We start from the raw sequence: 20,637 nt of genomic DNA on the forward strand, positions 1-20,637 counted from the left end.
GTAGCAGGCCTGGGGGAACGTACAATGCCATACTGGTTTGCATTGTCCCCCATGGTTTTTACAGGTGAAATGTACCATATTTTGGCTTTCATGTCATCCTGTGTTCCTCAAGGGTACCTGGCCTTGGTCATACTCCCGATGTTGTCTTAGAAATCTGGAGCATTATTTGAATTTCATCTCAGATGTTAGGTAGTTATTTCTTCTACCGCAGGAGTTTCCCTAATACATACTAGAGTCTGAGCTATTTTTTAGAGCTATCATAACAAATTTCCACTAGCTTCATGGCTTAAAACAAGAGGAATTTAGTATCTCATGATTCTGGAGGCTAACAGTCCAAAATCAAGGTGTTGCTAGACCGTGTTCTCTCTGAAGGCTCTAGGAAAGAATCCTTCCTCACCTTCTCCTACCTTCTGGCAGTTGCTGGCAAACCTTGGCATTCCTTAGTTTGTGGCTACATCACTCCATTTTCTGCCCCTATCTTCACATGGATGTTTTACCTGTTACGTGTCTTCACAATTTCTCTCTCCACATTTCCCTTCTATTAGGTAAGCCCTAATCCCGTATGACATTATCAACTTGATTACATTTGCAAAGACCCTGTTTCTAAATAAAGTCACATTCACAGGTTCGGAGTGGACATGAATTTTTGGGAGACACTCTTCAAAACAGGGCAGATTTTACTGTCCTCTGTTACATGGTTTGCTATTGGATCCAACAAGATGGACATTATAAGCTAGTTATCTGTGTGACATGGGACTTGTAGGTACTCTATTTGAAGAGATTGTTGTCTATTTAATGTTTTGTTGTTGTTGTTTTTAAAATTTGTTTATTATTAGAGAGAGTGTGTGAGTGAGGGAATGATGGGGATGGGGAGCAGAGGGAGAGAGAAACTTCAGCAGACTGCCTGCTGAGTGGGGAGCCTGACATGGGGCTTAATCTCCTGACCCTGAGATCACAACCTGAGCTGAAACAAAGAGTTTGTTGCTTAACCAACTGTGCCACCCAGGCAGCACCTCCCCGCCTTTTTATAAACCATTAGCAGTTCTGTGTTATTTGGTAGTCTAGAAGTGCACTGATTATTTTTTCCTGTTATATTCTGATTAGAATTAATTGAAAGATATTTAGGTGTATTTTTGTCTATTATGATCTGCCATTTGTTTTTCATTTGCTGTAACAAAATACATCACAGCTCTAAAAAATAGCCCTTATTATTTTGTTTAAGTTTATTTATTTATTTATTTATTTTAAAAGATTTTATTTACTTATTTGCCAGATAGAGATCACAAGTAGGCAGAGAGTCAGGCAGAGAGAGAGGAGGAAGCAGGCTCTCCGCTGAGCAGAGAGCCCGATGCAGGGCTCGATCCCAGGACCCTGGGATCATGACCTGAGCTGAAGGCAGAGGCTTTAATCCACTGAGCCACCCAGGTGCCCCAAAATACCCTTTATTATTGAGATGCAATAATTTTGTTGCTCTGAAATACTAGCCTCTGGCTCTTTTCTTATTGCTAAATTATGTTCCTTGCACAGCTTTTAAAAGCTGGGCTTCCTAGGAATCGTAGAGTGTATCCCATTATAACAGAATACACTGTATTTTGTATCCAAATAACAAGAAACACAGAAATACTCCAGGCCTCAGTACTGGACTTACGACAAACTTTACATGTAAGTATGAATCATTTTAAAGCATTCTATACTACATTTTACTCCTACTTGGGAGCCATTTTACATATACTTTTTTTATATCTTTTTATATTTTATAGGAACATCGTATGTAGAGCAGTTGATGTGTTTGTATTAAAGGCAGTGTGAGGCTTATTTTTTTTTTTTAAGATTTTTTTTTTTTTTTTTTTGACAGAGATCACAAGTAGGCAGAGAGGCAGGCAGAGAGGGGCGGGGAAGCAGGCTCCCTGCTGAGCAGAGAGCCTGATGTGGGGCTTGATCCCAGGACCCTGAAATTCTGACCTGAGCCGAAGGCAGAGGCTTAACCCACTGAGCCACCCAGGTGCCCCAAGGCTTGTTTTTTATTTTAAGTCAAATCTTATTTTTTTTTTAAGATTTTATTTACTTATTTGACAGAGATCACAAGTAGTCAGAGAGGCAGGAAGGGGGGGGGGACCCAATGTGGGCCTCGATCGCAGGACCCTTAGATGATGAGCTGAGCCTAAGGCAGAGGCTTAACCACTGAGCCACCCAGGCGCCCTAAAGTCAAATCTTATTTCCCATATGTTACCTTGTATTTACCTCTATTTTTCATTTAGTTTCAGAGAACTTGCATCTTTAGCTTTTAGTGTTAGGACCTTCACATAATAATCACTTTCTAGCTTTTGTTGGCTCAGACCACATTAAGGAGCTTGGACTTCATTTTATGGGTGTGGGCAGATTTTGAAGGATTTTAAGCATGTTCCCTAAATAGATGAGGATTTGGCAAGATTAAATTTACCTACTTTTGGTAGGTTTGATTAAAAGTTTGTTTTGTTTGCTTTCATTTTTGCAGGGATCAAAGACATGTGATACGATGGTTTTTAATCATCCTGCTATCAAGAAATTTTTGGAGTCACCATCTAGGTCTTCCTCTCCTGCCAATCAGAGATCAGAGACACCATCAGCCAATCATTCAGAAAGTGATTCTTTATCTCAACATAATGACTTCTTATCTGACAAAGACAATAACAGCAATATGGATATAGAAGAAAGACTCTCAAACAACATGGAACAGAGACCGAGCCGAAATACTGGAAGGGTATAATTTGATGGGTGGGAGGGAGAAGAGAAGGAAACTAGTATTTTTAAAGTATATACGTGTTATTCCATTTCACCTTCATAGAAACTCTAGGAAATAGGTTAATTATATCCCTTTTGGAGATGGGGCAACTGAGTCTCAAAGAGTTTACAGTTATATTTATCCAAAAGTATCAGAACTGAGAATTAAACTGAATTAAGCTGAGAATTAAACTGAATCAGAACTGGACATGGGGGGCACCTGGGTGGCTCAGTGGGTTAAAGCCTCTGCCTTCGGCTCAGGTCATGATCCCAGGGTCCTGGGATCGAGCCCCATATCGGGTTCCCTCCTCGTGGGGAGTCTGCTTCCTCCTCTCTCTCTGCCTGCCTCTCTGCCTATTTGTGATCTCTGTCAAATAAATAAATAAAATATTAAAAAAAAAAAAAAAAAGAACTGGATATGGCACAATCCTAGGTGCCATCCACATTGATAAGAGAGAAACCTTGAAGAATTGGCAATTCTGTGACCTTGTCCAGGGTCTTTCCAGCCTGTCATGTTTGTTCTCTCTCCATCATTTTTGTGAAACTTAAATGCTTTTATAAATTAATTTATAACTGGGGGAAACTTGACAAATAATAAATAGAATTGAAAACCATTTATTCCTCTTTGATCCTGCCAATTCCTTATTTGAGTTCCCATCTCAAGCTGCTCTGAACTTCTTGGTATATAATATTTGGCTATAGAGCCCTTATTGGATGATTTTTCTCAGTCAGGTGTTCTGTGATAGAGGAGATATCCAGGTTGCTTTTTGCATATTCAGACATCAAGAATTTGATTTATTGTTTTTTAAAGAGTTTATTTAGGGGCGCCTGGGTGGCTCAGTGGATTAAAGCCTCTGCCTTCAGCTTGGGTCATGATCCCAGAGTCCTGGGATCAAGCCCTGCATCGGGCTCTCGGCTCAGCAGGGAACCTGCTTCCCCCTCTCTCTGTCTGCCTCTCTTCCTACTTGTGACCTCTTATAAATACATAAATAAATAAAATCTTTAAAAAAATATAGTTTATTTATATATTTTACAGAGATCACAAGTAGGCAGAGAGGCAGGCAGAGAGAGAGGGGGAAGCAGATTCTCTGCTGAGCCCAGAGCCCGATGTGGGGCTTGATCCCAGGACCCTGAGATCATGACCTGAGCCTAATGCAGAGGCTTAACCCACTGAGCCACTCAAGCGCCCCAAGAAATTGATTTATTTTTGATAAAAATTAAATTTAAAAAATTTTCTGGTTACAAATTCATGTGTTCATTGTTGAAAATTTAAACTATAAGAAAATAAAAAAGTTATTCATAATTCCACCACCCAAAAATGAAAACTTTTTTTTTTTTTAAGATTTTATTTATTTATTCGACAGACAGAGATCACAAGTAGGCAGAGAGGCAGGCAGAGAGAGAGGAAGGGAAGCAGGCTCCCCGCTGAGCAGAGAGCCCAGTGCGGGGCTTGATCCCACGACCCTGGGATCATGACCTGAGCCGAAGATAGAAGCTTTAACCCACTGAGCCACCCAGGTGCCCCAAAATGAAAACTCTTAATGTTTGGATTTATTTGTTTATTACCAGTATTCTAATTGGACAAGTACTGCATTTTTTTTTTTTTGTGGGTTTTTGTGTTTTGTTTTCTTAAGATTCTGTTTTCTTTTCTTTTTTTTTTTTTTAAGATTTTATTTATTTTTTGTCAGAGAGAGAAAGAACAAGCAGGCAGAATGGCAGGCAGAGGCAGAGAGAAGCAGGCTCCCTGCTGAGCAAGGAGCCCTATGTGGCACTTGATCCCAGGACCCTGGGATCATGACTTGAGCCAAAGGCAGCCGCTTAACTGACTGAGCCACCCAGGTGTCCCAAGATTTTATTTTTAAGTAATATCTGCACCCAACATGGGGCTGAAATTTATAGCCCCAAGATCAAAAGGTCGCATGTTCTACCAGATAACCCAGCCAGGCACCCATTTGGGTTTTTTGTTTTTTTGTTTTTCTTTTTTTTTTTTTTAATTAAAAAGAATTTAGGCAATACTGGTTATAGGAGTTAGAAACTTACCATCTTGTATGTAATATACATGCTCATATTTATGTAACATACGTTTAGTACTTACTGTATACTAGGCACTTCTTTCGGAACTGTACAAAACAAGTATGTGAGATTATCCTTATTTTTAAATTTTTTTAGAGAAAGTGGTGTGGGGGTTGCAGAGGGAGAGGGAGAGAGAGAATCTTAAGGACGCTCTATACTCAGTATGGAGTCCAGCTCAGGGCTCAATCCCAGGACCCTGAGATCATGACCTGAGCTGAAATCAAGAGTCGGATGCTTAACCAACTGAGCCACCCAGGCACCCTAGGTTTTTAAAAAATTTTTAAGTAACCTCTATACCCAAGATGGGGCTCAAACTCACAGTCCAGAGATCAACCATCACATGCTCCACTGAGTGAGTCAGCCAGGTGCTCCTGTTATCCTTATTTTATAGATGAGGAAATTGAGACAGAGAAGAAGTTAAGTAATTACACAAAACTTCACATCTAGTCAATGGAAGAGCCAAGATTTAAACCCTGGCAGTCTATCTGCATAGTCAAACTTTAGTCATTTGTCTATGTTACTTCTCACTGAAAAATTTTTAATAAATACAGAAGGTTGAAAAGAAAGTAAATTCCATTGACCCCTCTCCCCATTCCCATTTCCCAGAGGTAACCATTGTAATAGTTTCTTGTATATCCTTCCATATCCTATTTGCATATACAGCACAAGGGTGTCTGTGAAAAACAGATACATACACATGGAGTTACAGTGAACAAATATTTTTTGCAAACAAATGCAAAAGATACAGTAAAATTACTTTTATGCTCTGAGAGGTACCACAAAACCAGAGAATTTTGTAATGAATAAAAAAAAATCTGAGTTGCTCCAATCATACCATGATTTTGTGGTTTCTGCCCATTGGATATTGTCCAAATTGAAAGTGAAAATTGATTATGATTTCTTTCAGGACACCGCTAGTATTACTGCCTCTCATAAAACAGAGCAGCGGAATGCTGATCTCACAGGAGATGAGACTTCACGACTTTTTGTAAAGAAAACAATAGTAGTGGGCAATGTGTCCAAGTGAGTATCCAGTTGAATTCTTTCACTTTCAGTTATCCATTTATGTTAATATTCTGGCATACTTTTATTATTGTAGTATTACTGTAGGATGAGGCCTTAAGGATTTTTTTCCCTTAAACTCTTAGTTGTTTTAAAAGTAAACTTGAGGTCCAGAGACTTGAAACTGCCTCAGTATGTCTGCTAATCTTTGACATAGAATAAAATTGTGCTTGGTAAACATTTCTGAGACATGAGCTTTTATATAAATGGCATATATTTTTTTTAAGATTTTATTTTTAAGTAATCCCTGTATCCAAAGTGGGGCTGGAACTCACAACCCTAAAATCAAGAGTTGCACACTCCACAGGCTGAGCCAGCCAGGTGCCCCACTTACAAATGGTATATTTTATCAAGCATATTATTTTGGATAAGTTATAAGAACTTTAAACTTTCTGACCTAGGTCTATCCTTGGCGGCCTTAGCTAATTGCTAAAAAATGTTTGTTGTCCAAATTGAAATGTTTTAAATTTTTAACAGAAAGTTACAGAGCATGTCTTGAAGACAGAATTTCTCCAGGCTGAAGGACTAGCTCTTTAACAATATGATTTCATGGTGTCTTGTGGGAGTGCTGTCCTTTTGCCAACTATTTAGAAATGGATAAAGACATAAATCCTCAAATAGCATAAGAATGTTATTTTCTCACAAAGTCTTTACCTTTCTTTTCCCTCATTAGGTGTATTTTCTCTATGCTCTCTTGTCATCTTTTTCATATTATATCGTCATTTCCTATTTCTGTGTATTTTTCCCAAATCACACTGGAATTTCTTTAGGGTAGAAAGTATGTCTTGTTTGTTTTATATCATACAGTAGTTGGTATTCATTAAATATTTGATTGTTGAATAAGTTGATAGATTTATGAAAATTGTAATTATACTCAGTTATTGAAAATAAAGGATTCAGGCAGACGGTAATTATTTGGGAGGAAAAATCAGGTTGGGGGGAAATCTTCCAACCCCCAGTTAATGGACCACAAATTAAAAACTTTAAAAAAAGAACATTTTAAAACTTTGGGATAATAAAAGCAAAGATTTCTAATCGTCTGTGTGATAGTTTTAAAATGGAAGCATAAAATATGATTAAGGCAGTTAGATTTCTATTTATAGATTATTATAGAATTAGCATGCATTTAGCTAGACTCTGAGACCATGTGAAGTGTTAAGAGTTGGCATCTTAACAATAATGCAAGACCGGTCAGCTCAGAAAGTCCAAAACTGGAAACGTAGATGGACCCACCAGAAGACCGGGGAGAAATCATCATTGACATTTTCGAACAATTACACTTAATTTGTAGGTGTTTGGGTTTTTTCAAGACCAGCTACAACTAAAATAATGGTTCATCATGAACCAGCTGATCCACCTAGGGAACCCTAGACATTGAGATTTAAACTTAAAAAGTAGTTTAAGAGGAGGGGCGCCCGGGTGGCTCAGTGTGTTGGGCCTCTGCCTTCAGCTCAGGTCATGATCTCAGGGTCCTGGGATCGAGCCCTGCATTGGTCTCTCTGCGCGGCAGGAAGCCCTGCCTACTTATGATCTCTCTCTCTCTCTCTCTCTCTGTCAAATAAATAAATAAATAAAATCTTTAAAAAAAAAAAAGAAAAAGTAAGAGGAAGATAGGGAAATTGAATGAAAAAAAGGGGGAGGATCCCTGATTCCAAAAGAAGGCAAGCAGGGACAGGGGAAGGGATGTGAAAAAGAGAAAGAACAAGACAAATAATATAAAATAACTTAGTAACAAATCTAAATTTATCAATAATCATAAAAATTGCCTAGGGATTTAGTTAGCTATTTAAAAGATAGAAATTGGGCGCCTGAGTGTCTCAGTTGTTAAGCAGCTGCCTTCGGCTCGGGTCATGATCCCAATGTCCTGGGATCGAGTCCTGCATCAGGCTCCTTGCTCAGCGGGGAGTCTGCTTCTCCCTCTCCCACTCCACCTGCTTGTGTTCCCGCTCAAAATACTTGTATGAATGTAAAAGATCTGAACTTCAGTTAATAAAGTTGATCTAATATATACATATAGACTAGTACATGTAATAGTTGAAGCATTTTTTAAAAAGATATTATTTATTTGAAAGAGTAAGAGCAAGAGCAAGTGGGGGGAGGGGCAGAGGGAGAGGCTGAAGCAGATTCTGTGCTGAGTGCAGAGCCCAGCGTGGGACCCATGACACAGAGATCATGACCTGAGTTGGATGCTTAACTGACTGAGCCTCCCAGGTGCCCCTAGTTAAACATTTTTAAGCACTTAAGGAACGTTTATGAAAATGGACTATACAATAGGCCATAAAGTAAGCTTCAAGGACTACACACTACTTTTTTTTTTTTTTTAAAGATTTTATTGTTAAGCCATCTCTGCACCCAGCTTGGAGCTTGAACCCACAACCCCGAGATAAGAGTCACATGCTCCACTGATTCAGCAAGCCAGGTGCTCGCAGACTACGTTTTGGTTTTGTTTTGTTTTTTGAAGATTTATTTATTTATTTGACAGAGTGCACTTGAGTGCGTGAGGGAGGGCAGAGGGAAAGAGAATCTCAAGCCAACTTTGCGCTAAGCATGGAGCCTGACCTGAGACCAGGAATCAAAACCAAAAAAGCTGGAAGCTCAACTGATGGTATGACCCAGGTCCCCCCAACCAGACTACTTTTTTGACTGTTGTTACAGTATAGTTAATTGGTAAAGTAGGAAAACTAGGAAACTTCTTTTTTTTTTAAAGATTTTATTTATTTGAGAGAGACAGAGAGGGTACAAGTTGGGGGTTGGGCAGAGGGAGAGGGAGAAGCAGACAATGTGGGGCTCATTTCCAGGATCCTGAGATCATGACCAAAACTAAGGTCAGACACTTAAAGAACTACCCAGGTGCCCCTAGAAAACTTTATGTCTAGAAATTCAAACTACTTCTGAACAACACATAAGTCAATGAAAAATCACATTTAAATATCCAAAATAAATAATAAAAATTTGTCGGATAACACTAAAGGGATATTTAAAAGGAAATATTTACAGTAGAAGAAAATGGGGTAGAAGAAAAGTTTAAAATTAGTGAACTAAACATCTCATTTAGACAAAATAATGCAGTAGGAGAAGCAAAGAAATTAGGGGAAAAAGTATACACAAACCTAGTGAAACTAAGGAGAAGAGAAAGAAGACAAAAATATTAGAAATGAAAAAGGGCATAGCTACAGATGCTGTACTATTAAAGAGATAAATAATGAACACCCGGGGCACCGGGGTGGCTCAGTGGGTTAAGCCTCTGCCTTCGGCTCAGGTCATGATCTCAGGGTCCTAGGATCGAGCCCCACATCGGGCTTTCTGCTCAGCAGGGAGCCTGCTCTCCCCCGCCGCCCCCGCCTGCCTCTCTGCCTACTTATGATCTCTGTCAAATAAATAAAATCTTTAAAAAAAAAATAATGAATACCTTTATGCCAATGGAAAATTTAGGTGAAATGGCGAGTTCCTAGAAAAATACAACTTAGGACTTAGGAAAAACCTTGAAGAGTCTTTGAACTACTAAGTTTAATTACTGATTTTAAAACATTGCCATCACAAAAGCAAACCAAACTACTAGGCTTAGATTGCTTTACAGGCTGAGTGAACATATAATTTCAGTTGTTTACGAAATCTTCTGGGGAGGGAAGTCTGGCTGGCTTAGTTAGTAGAGATTCTTGATCTGGGGGTCATGAGTTTGAGCCCCACATTGGGAGTGTAGAGATTACTTAAAATAAAAAAAAAAGTAACCAAAACCCCCAGATCTTCTGGGGAAAAAGAAACAACTCTTGTCAGTTTATGTTATGAGAGTAGCCTTTTTTAATAAGGCCAAATAGTTTGTAAGAAAAGGAAAACTAGGATATTCACAGTTAAGAATATAGGTGCAGAAATACTGAACAAAATCATTAGGAAACAGAATTCATTAAATACAGAAATGATAATACTTCATGATCAAGACATGCAAGTTTGGATTAACATTAGAAATCAATATAATTTGGCCCACTGCATTAGTAAGGGTAAGCATAGACATAGGTAAACATAGAGGGCCATGACCGTATTTTCCAACAGAATGTGATAAGGAGGCCTCATGAAATAAAGGGAGAGCTAAAGATACTAGTTTTACTATGGTCAGGACTGAAGGGAATGGTTTGTTTTTGCTTTTAAAATGTGAGAGACCAGTTGTAACCTTCCTGGCAGCAATGGGTAAGAACCAGAAGAGTTCAGGGTTCTAACACCCTGAAAGCTGAGTGAAATCAACACAAAGGCTAGAGCATCCCTAACCCAGTAATATGCCAGTTTATTTCTATCTCATGTATCAGCTTGGAAAAGCAAGGTTGATTTCTTTTTTTTTAATTGCATGGTGGTAATCAGAAAATAAACTTTAAGGGAATGTTCCTTAGACCAGGAAAAAAAAAAAAGTTTAAAAGAAAAAGATTAACTGCAAAGACTCACTTTGCTTGGTTAGGTGATAGAGCTGTTAAATATTGGTGGGATTCAATTTTTTAAGAAAAAGCTTTTTTAGGGGAGTGGGGATATAACCTTCCAGTTATGGAATGAAGAAGTCATGGGGATGAAAGGTCCAGTATAGGGAATATTATAGTCACTGGTACTGTAGTAGCATATGGGAACAGATAGGGTGAGCATAGCATAATGTATTGTTGAATCATTGTATTGTACACCTGAAACTAATGTAACATTGTATCAACTGTACTTCAGTTAAAAAAAAAAATTCAGCCTTATTGACAAAAGATTTAAAGTGTATATTATGATTTGATGCATGTATGCATTTTGAAGGGATTCCTGCCATCAAGTTAATTTAACAACACATCCCTCATCAACTCACTTTCTTTTTTCAGATTTTTATATATTTTTTTTTTAATTTGACAGAGATCACAAGTAGGCAGAGAGGCAGGCAGAGAGAGAGGAAAGCAGGCTTCCTGCCGAGCAGAGAGCCCGACGCGAGGCTCGATCCCAGGACCCTGGGATCATGACCTGAGCCGAAGGCAGAGGCTTTAACCCACTGAGCCACCCAGGCGCCCCTCTTTTTTCAGATTTTTTTTTAAGGATTTTTTTTTTTTAAGATTTTTAAATTTTATTTATTTGACAGACAGAGATCACAAGTAGGCAGAGAGGCAGGCAGAGAGAGAGAGAGAGGAGGAAGCAGGCTCCCTGCTGAGCAGAGAGCCCAGTGTGGGGCTCAGTCCCAGGACCGTGGGATCATGACCTGAGCCGAAGGCAGAGGCTTCAACCCACTGAGCCACCCAGGGGCCCCTCAGATTTTATTTTTAAATAATCTCTACACCAAGTGTGGGCCTTGAACTCACAACCCTGAGATCAAGAGTCTTAAGCTCCATCTATTGAGCCAGCCAGGCACCCTCTCGTGTGTGTGTGTGTGTGTGTGAACATTTAAGTTCTATTTTCTCAGCGAATTTTATTCCCTATATTAGTCACCAATTATACATTAGATCCTTAGACCTTATCATCTCAAAGCTGAAAGTTTATACCCTTTTACCAACTTCTCTCTGTTTCCCCTACCTCCAGCCTCTGGTAACTTTTTCTGCTGTGTTTCTATGAGTTTGATTTTTTTTTTAACATTTCGTATATAAGTGATACCATGTAGTATTTGTCTTTCTCTGTCTGGCCTATTCCACTTAGCATAATGCCCTCTGTGATCATCCATGTTCTCACCAAAGCCAGAATTGCCTTCTTATAGCTGAAGAATGGTCCATTATCCACACACACAGACACACACACACACACACACACACACACTCATTTGACCTTTGAGGAATCTTGAGCAATTCGAGGGTAGGGGCACCAACCTCCTGCACAGTTAAAAATCCATGTATAAGGGCATGTGGGTGGCTCAGTTGGTTAAGCATCCAACTCTTTTTTTTAGATTTATTTATTTAAGAGATAGGGGAGGGGGAAGGGCAGAGAGAGAGGGAGAGAGAGAATACTCAAGCAGACTCCCCACTGAGCATGGAGCCCGATGCAGGGCTCAATCCCAGGACCCCAAGATCATGACCTGAGCTGAGATCAAAAGACAGACACTTGGGGTGCCTGGGTGGCTCAGTGGGTCAAAGCCTCTGCTTTCATTTCAGGTCATGATCTTGGGGTCCTGGGATCAATCCCCACATTGGGCTCTCTGCTCAGCAGGGAGCCTGCTTCCCCCCACCCTTGCCTCTCTGCCTACTTGTGATCCCTGTTTATCAAATAAATAAAATCTTAAAAAAAAAAACAAGAAAAAAAAAAAACACTTAACCGCCTGAGCCACCCAGGCACCCCAGCATCCAACTCGTGATTTTGGCTCAGGTCATGATCTCAAAGATGCTAGTTTGAGCCCCTGAGCATTGAGCATGGAGCCTGCTTAAGATTTTCTCCCTTTGTGGCTCCCCTCATCCCCCATTCACTTGTGCACTCATTCTCTTTCTTAAATTAAAAAAAAAAAAAATCCATGTGTAACTTTTGACTCCCTAGAACCTTAACTACTAATAGCCTAGTATTGACTGAAAGCCTTACCAATAACATTAACAGTTGATTAATACATACTTTTTATGTCACATGTATTATATAACGTATTCTTAAAATAAAGTAAGCTAGAGAAAAGAAAATATTACTAAGAAAATCATAATGGGGGCTCCTGCTGGCTTAGTCTGTAGAACATGCTACATTTGATCTCAGGATTGTGAGGTCAAGCCCCACACTGGGTGTAGAGCTTACTTAAAAAACAACAACAACAACAAACAAACAAAAAACCAGAAAAAAGAAAAAATCCTAAGGAAAAGAAAATACATTTACGGTATTATAAAATAATTACACATAAGTGGATCTGCACAGTTCAATCCCATGATGTGCAAGGGTCAGCTGTATATGTATGTATATATATCTTGATCCATTCATGCCTTTATTCATTTATCTGTTATGGACGTATAGGTTTCCATATTTTGGCTATTATAAATAATGCTGCTGTGAGCATGGGAGTGCAGATAGCACTTTGACAACCCATTTTTGTTTCCTTTGCATATGTACACAGCAGTGGGCTAGTTCTGTTTTTAATTTTTTAGGAACATCTTGTTTTCCATAGTAGTTGCACCAATTTATGTCCTCATTATGTTCTCATTGCCTTTGCATTTGGTGTCAAATCCAAAAAATCATTTCCCAGACCGATGTCATGGAGCTTACTTATGTTTTCTTCTAGGAGTTTTCTGGTTTCAAGTCATTCATGTGTTTTGAGTTGATTTTTGTGTGTGGTGTAGGATAAGTGTCTATTTTCATTCTTTTGCACATAGCTCTCCAGTTTTCCCAACACCATTTAGGAGACCATCCTTTTCCTATTGTATATCTTAGCTCCTTTGTCATAAATTAATTGATCATATATGCGTGGGTTTATTTCTGTGCTGTCTTCTGTTCTGTTGATCTGTGCGTCTGTTTTTATGGCAATACCATACTGTTTTATTACCGTAGCTTTGTAATATAGTTTGGAATCAGGAAGTATGATGCCTCCTGTTTTGTTTTGTTTTGTTTTCCCTAAAAAAAGAGGTTCTTTGGAAGACTTTTATGATTCCACACAGATTTTTTTTTTTTAAAGATTACTTATTTATTTGACAGAGAGAGAGATCACAAGTAGGCAGAGCAGCAGGCATAGAGAGAGGGAGAAGCAGGCTCCCCACTGAGCAGAGAGCCCAATGCAGGGCTCGATCCCAGGACCCTGGGACCATGACCTGAGCCGAAGGCAGAGGCTTAACCCTCTGAGCCACCCAGGCGCCCCTCCACACAGATTTTATGATTGTTTTTTCTTCTATGAAAAATGCTATTAGGATTTTGATAAGGATTAAACTAAATCTATAAATTGATTTGGGTAGTATGGCCATTTTAATAATAATAATTCTTCTAGTCCATGAGCTTGGAATATCTTTTTATTTATTTGTGTCTTCTGCAGTTTCTTTCATCAGTACCTTAGAGTTTTCAGTGTGCCAGTCTTCCACTTCCTTAGTTAAATTTATTCCTAAATATGTTACTATTTTTGGTGCAGTTATAAATGGGATTATTTTCTTGATTTTCTTTCTGATAGTTGTTAGTGTTAGAAACACAATTGATTTTTTATGTCGACTTTATATCATGCACCTTTACTGAATTTGTTTATTAGTTTTATCTTATTTTCATTTATTTATTTTTTAAAGATTTTATTTGTTTGAGAGAAAGTGGGGGGAGGGGGGCGAAGGGGGAGGCAAGGGACAAGCAGACCCCCTGCTGAGAGCAGAGCCCGATGCAGAGCTTGATTTCAGGACCATGAGATCATGACCTGAGCCGAAATCGAGAGTCAGACACTTAACCAATTGAGCCACCCAAACACTCCTGTTTATTAGTTTTAACTGTTTTGGGGTGGAGTCTTTAGGATTTTCTGTATATAATATCACATTATGTTCAAATAGAGACAGTGTTCTTCTTCCTTTGCAATTTGGCTAGAATTTCCAGTACTATGTTGAATAAAAGTGGAGACAGTGAGTATCCTTGTCTTGTTCTTGATCTTAGAGGAAAAGCTTTTAGTTTTTCACCATTATGTTAGCTGTAGGCTTGTCATATATGGCCTTTATTATTTTGAAGTGTACCACCTCTATACCCAGTTTGTTGAGAGTTGTTATCAAGAATAGATGTTAAATTGCGTCAAGTATTTTTTCTGCATCTGTTGAAATGATCATACGATTTTTATCTTTCACTTTATTAGTGTATATCATACTGATTAATTTGCAGATATTGAACCATCCTTGCATCCCTGGTAACTACCACTTGGTCATCATGTGTGATCCTTTTTTAATGTACTGTTGAATTCTATTCGCTAATATTTTGTTGGGGATTTTTACATGTATATTTTTCAGGGATATTGGCTTGTAATTTTCTTATAGTGTTATTGTCTGGCTTTGGGGTCAGGGTAATGCTAGCTTTGTAAAATGAGCTTTTAAGTGTTCCCTCGTATTTTTTGGAAAAGTTTGAGGAAGATTTGTATCAATTCTTCACATATTTAGTAGAAACCATCCTTTACGCCATCTGATCCTGGAATTTCCTTAGTTGGGAGGTCTTTGATTACTAATTCAGTCTCCTTACTAGTAGTTGTTCTGTTCACATTTTCTGTCTTCATGAGTCAGTCATGATAGTATGTTTCTAGGAACTTAACCATTTCTTCTAGGTTGTTCACTTTGTTGGCATATAATTTTTCATAGTTTTTTTCTTAAACATTTTACTTATCTATTTTTAAGATTTTATTTTATTTTAATTTTTTAAAAAGATTTTATTTATTTATTTGACAGATAGAGATCACAAGCAGGCAGAGAGAGAGAGGAAGAAGCAGGCTCCCTGCTGAGCAGAGAGCCCGAAGCGGGGCTCGATCCCAGGACCCTGGGATCATGACCCGCGCCAAAGGCAGAGGCTTTAACCCACTGAGCCACCCAGGCACCCCTAAGATTTTATTTTTAAGTAATCTCTGCACCCAGCATGGTACTCAAACTCACAACCCTGAGATAAAGAATCACATGCTCTACTGAGTCAGCCGCGTGCCCCTATAATTGTTCATAGTTTTATGATCCTTTGTATTTGTGTGATGTTAGTTGTAATGTGTCCTCTTTTTAAAATAATTTTATTATTTGGGTCCTTCTCTTTTTTTCCTTGTTAAGTCAAGGCAGAGGTTTGTCTGTTTTATCTTTTTAACAAAACAGCTCTTTAGTCTTTAATCTTTTCTCTTGTCTTTTTGTCTCTACTTTCACTTTCATCTTTGTTATTTCCTTTTCTCTACCAATTTTGGGCTTAGTTCTTTTTCTAGTCCCTTGTGGTGTAAAGTTAGATTGAAATTTTTCTTAATATAGGCATTTATTGCTCTGAATTTCCTCCATAAAACCTTTTGCTTCATCCCTTAAGTTTTGGTATGTTGTATTTCCATTTTCACGTATCTTTTTTTCATTTTCACTTGTCATAAGATTTTTTTAATTTCTCTTTGATTTCATCTTTGACTCATTGGTTGTTTAGTAGTGTGTTGCTTGATCTTCACATATTTGTGAATTCCCAGTTGTTTTCTTGTAACTGATTTTTAATTTTGTTTTAAGTAGGAGTTAATTGTTTTGTTAGGGTTTGAAGGAAAAAAGAATTAAAGTTACTTTCTTTTTTCTCCTTTAGGTACATACCTCCTGATAAGAGAGAAGAAAATGACCAGTCAACCCACAAGTGGATGGTATATGTCCGAGGGTCTCGTAGAGAACCCAGCATTAATCATTTCGTCAAGAAAGTTTGGTTCTTTCTTCATCCCAGCTATAAGCCAAATGACCTTGTGGAGGTTAGGTAAGCACAGTTGAGTTATTTAATTTAAAAAGTACAGCTTTACTGAAATGGAAGAAGAGTGATTTAACTTGAGAACATTCCCTTTAATTATTATATTATTAATAATTTACTTAGCTTTGGCTTTTAGTCACAATAGAGTTTTTTTAAAATAATTTTTTAATCTTTTTATAAACATATAATGTATTTTTATCCCCAGGGGTACAGGTCTGTGAATTGCCAGGTTTACACATTTCACAGTACTCACCATAGCACATACCCTCCCCAATGTCCATAACCCCACCACCCTCTTCCTACCCCCCTCCCCCCCGCATCACAATAGAGTTTTAACTGTGGTTCCCTCTTGCAGATTATTGTCTCCCTGAAAAGGCAGTATCTCCTGTCAGAATTATATTAATGGAGTTTTCTCCCCCTGGAAAGAACTGAATTTTTATAGATACAGATAAATATAAAAGTGTTCCTATTTTTTATAAATATCAGAATATAGTAGAATTAAACATAGGATTCTAACATTACAGAAATATTCAATTTTGGAAGTTCCCCATGATCTCATCCTCTCAGAAGTAACCCCAGTGATATTTTTCCTACATATATTTACCTAGTATAGTTGCTGTTTGTTGTTGTTGGTATTATTATTTCACAAAGATGGAATTATTATATATATATGCTATTCCGAAATTTGTTTCATTTAGGTGTATTCTTTTTTTTAATTATTTATTTTAAAGAGAGAGTGGGAGCGTGTGTGACTGGGGTGGGGGGCAAAGGGAGAGGGAGAGAGAGAATCCCTAAGCAGACTCCCCACTGAGCATGGAACTCAAAGCAGAGTTTAACTCCAAGACCCTGAGACCATAACCTGAGCCAAAATCAAGAGTCAGATGCTTAACCAACTGAGCCACTCAGGGACCCCTATTTTATTTATTTATTTGAGAGAAAGAAAGATCATGTGTGCATGATAGTGGGGGAAGGGGCAGAAGGAGAGCATCTCAAGCAGACCCCACACCGAACTTGGAGCTCAATGCAGGACTCTGTCTCATGACGAATGAGGTCATGACCTTTGCCATCCAGGCGCCCCTTATGTGTATTCTTTATATCTTTATATGAGGTTACATATCACATACACATTCATTGTGTGATTGTATTGTAGAAGTGGTTTTGGTTTATTATCAGTGAAATTTCCTATATCCTCAGCTCTCTTCAGAATGTTCCCTCTACTCCTGACTCAAATAAAACATGGCTATCTTCTGAGAACACTGCTTCTGAAGGGCAGTTTTTTTCCCTCTCATACCATGTGCCATTGGGTTGGGGGTGGAGGGTGGTGGGTGGGTGTGTCTTCCTTGCACATATTTGTGGCTTCTAGACCTTCTTTTTCCTTTTTCTGTCTAAAAACCTTCAGCTCTTTTGGAGCATTGTATGATCCTTCTTGTTGCAGACATCTACTAATTTCCCAGTTACTTCCCTCTTTCCAAAACAGTTTTAGCATCTGTTGTCCTAATGTTTCCTCTTGATGTCATTCTTAAGGACTTTGACATGGATGTAGACAACTCACCGAGAACTCTAATTTCTCAGTTCACTGATTTCCTCACTTTTATTATGAGGTTATTATGGTAATGATACACCGTGAAATCTAAGCTAAGGAGAGAAGGAAATTATATAAAGAGAAGAGAGAGGTAATGAAAATTGGTGTGGGTAATAAGTGGAATTCCCAGTGGGTCAGAGGATAGTTGGATTAGGGATGGAGCTGGAAAGATGGGAATTGATAGGTGGTCAGAAAGTGACATACTAGGAAATAGGATTTTTTTATCTTATTGTGGATGACAGTTGTCCCAATATCAATTTATCTGTTGATCCATCTTTTTCTTGTATTCAATGTACACTAAAGTTCCATATAAGTATGGATCAAATGCTAGGCTCTCTTAATATTTGTTTATGTACCAGTATTATACTATTTAAATTGTTTGCTTTATAGCATTTTCTCTTTGGTAGGGTTATTCCCTTGATGATTATTACTATTATTTTAAGAATCTTTTCTTGGCCATTCCTGACCATACATGTTGTTCCAGATTACTTTAGAATCCAAGTGTCAAGTTATGGATTAAAATTACATTGAATTAATGATTTTCACATATTTTATGAAATTGAATCTTTCTATCTCCTGCCTACCCTAGGGAATGAATCAGTATAGTGGTTTTCAATGCAAATCAGATTTTTTTTCCTTTCAGTGTTCATAAAACTTACTTCATTGTCTTGACAGTTTTCACTGGGTAGAACCTCAGAAAATTGTTTGACACATTGTTTTATTCTAATAGTAAAGTTTAATTGATAAAAGGGCAATTTCATTTTTAGGCTCTCAAACATGAGTGTTGAAAAAACCATGTCTTTAGCCCAGTATTCTGTGGTTTTTTGTTCTTGGTCATTGATACATTTCACCTGATGTGAAGAATCCAGAAATAAAGAAGTCTTTTTGGGGCTGGCAGTCCTATTTCTGTGTGAAATACGTGTATCTCTTTGAAGTTTAACATTTCCGTAGGTGATGTCTGTTGGTAAGTCTTAGATTCCTTTTTTGCTTCCAAAAATAGAGTTAGGGGGAAATTTCCTGTTAAAAGCATTGTTCCTTTTTCCTGGCCTTTATGCTGTTTGTCTGTCTTCTCTGGCAGCAGTCTTTCCTGTTCATTCACTAGAGTTTAACCAAAGTACAGAAACTGAGGAACACAGCTGATTTGCCATATCCATTTTAAGAGAAATCCAACATACAAATAGTATAATTGATGCATATTGCAGAATGAATTTAGGCTCTCTACTTCACTGGAATTTAATGACCAGAAATGTCATCGGTAGAGCTGTAATTCTTCTTTTAAAGTTCAACAGGCCTCTAGGCTCCGCTGTGTCCATTTAAAACTGCTGTCTCAGGTAGACCTTCTCATTTGACCCCAAGCCTCTGTCTGAAACTATCCCAGCATCTTGGTTACTTCTCTTACTAACTCAGCCAGTGTTGAGCTGGTTTCTCCTGTCCAGGGTGCTCTGGTTTGCTTTGCTTTGTTTTCTCTCTGGTTGATAACATAGCTATTGCTTTTTCTTCCTTCCAGGCCACTTTCACACTCAGAGATTTTTCCTGTGTTGAGCCCTTCTGGTAGCTTCCTGCTCTGTTCTTGGTAATTCAGATCTGTTAGGTTTCTCTCAGGTTGTGTTCTTGGACTTTGTCTTTACTGAATTCATGTCTCTTCTTAGTTTTGCAAAAACACATCCCGCTGAATGTTCCTTTCTCCCTGCCATCTTGGCATCTTCTCTCATTTTAGTGATTCCAAGCCTCTGATTCATAATGAACATTTTCATTTTAAAGCATTCTCTCTCCCCTTTAACTTAAACCATATTATTTTTGAGTACATGACGTTCTCTCAGTTAAATTTAAAATGTTTTTATTATGGAAAATTCCAAACATACTTCGAAGTAGAGTATCTTGAACCCTCCTATATCAAACATCATTAACAATTTGCTTGTCTTTTTTTCCATCAACTTTCCTTTTTCTTCCCTTCACAAATTATGTTTTGACTGAAAATTCTCCAGTCCAGTTAGCATTCACACACATTCCTCCTCTATCCACTAAAATCGTCATCACTGTGTGGGGAAGATCATATGGTGAACATATGTTTTTTTAAGTCCTGTTAGCAGATAGTTCCAAATAAATTGTCACTTTCAGATTGAGCATTTGTGATTTATTCTGTTTTTGCCAGAGTGAGGGAATAAATATGGGTGTCTGGGGTAGGGAACATATACCTCACAGCCTGTGTCTATCAAGTAGTCAAGGATTCTGGCTTCTAATATGTAACAGCCATCAAATCACCTTAGTTCCCTGCCTGTGAAAATGAGGACATTGGATTATATACTACATGTCTCTTAGCCCTAAGTGTTCAGTAACTGAAAGCTTAATGTAGGTTTGAGTTGAATTTTTCTTTTCAGCATTTCAGTAAAATTCAGCATTTATTGATTGAGCTTCAAATGAGAAAATGTAAATTATTGTCAGAGGCTGTGAATCTCTAACTTACCCAGTATGAGAAAACATTTCCTCTCTAGAGCTTAATGTGTTAATGTATGCTTTTCCCTAGAGAGCCTCCTTTTCACCTGACCAGAAGAGGCTGGGGTGAGTTTCCTGTCAGAGTTCAAGTTCATTTTAAGGACAGCCAGAACAAGCGGATAGATATCATACATAATCTGAAGGTAACAACGTGTTGCTCCCCAGAAATGAAGTACCTCTTTTTACCTGGTTACTTAAAGCCATTGGTTAGGACTCCTGAGAGAAGTGGCCAAGGACAGTGGAAGCAGGATTAATGTTTTTGATTGTGTTATACAGGCTACTGCAACACCCCTTTGTTCTCTGAAGGTTGGCGGAAGGGTTGTATTATAGCAGAATGTATATTCTTTAAAAAGATGAACTGGCCAGAT

The 20,637-nt window shown here is 38.2% G+C and overlaps 1 protein-coding gene across 4 annotated transcripts in view; it reads left to right on the plus strand.

The window, feature by feature from the left end:
* YEATS2 (YEATS domain containing 2) overlaps nucleotides 1-20,637 on the plus strand; it is a 90,416-nt gene that overhangs the window by 9,438 nt on the left and 60,341 nt on the right. For 3 of the 4 annotated variants that reach the window (XR_004384797.1, XM_032875469.1, XM_032875467.1), the window contains exons 5-8: nucleotides 2,495-2,740; nucleotides 5,741-5,856; nucleotides 16,042-16,203; nucleotides 20,301-20,412. Coding sequence is in view for 3 of the 4 variants with exons in the window: in XM_032875469.1 (XP_032731360.1) it covers nucleotides 2,495-2,740; nucleotides 5,741-5,856; nucleotides 16,042-16,203; nucleotides 20,301-20,412 (636 nt within the window). In the remaining variant the exon portion in view is untranslated. Of the gene's footprint in view, nucleotides 1-2,494; nucleotides 2,741-5,740; nucleotides 5,857-16,041; nucleotides 16,204-20,300; nucleotides 20,413-20,637 lie in introns of those variants that run through there. The other variant, XM_032875470.1, reaches the window with a different exon arrangement.

Source organism: Lontra canadensis, unplaced genomic scaffold (assembly GCF_010015895.1).
Source record: "Lontra canadensis isolate GAN:19392208 unplaced genomic scaffold, GSC_riverotter_1.0 scaffold56, whole genome shotgun sequence".
Taxonomy (NCBI): Eukaryota; Metazoa; Chordata; class Mammalia; order Carnivora; family Mustelidae; genus Lontra; species Lontra canadensis.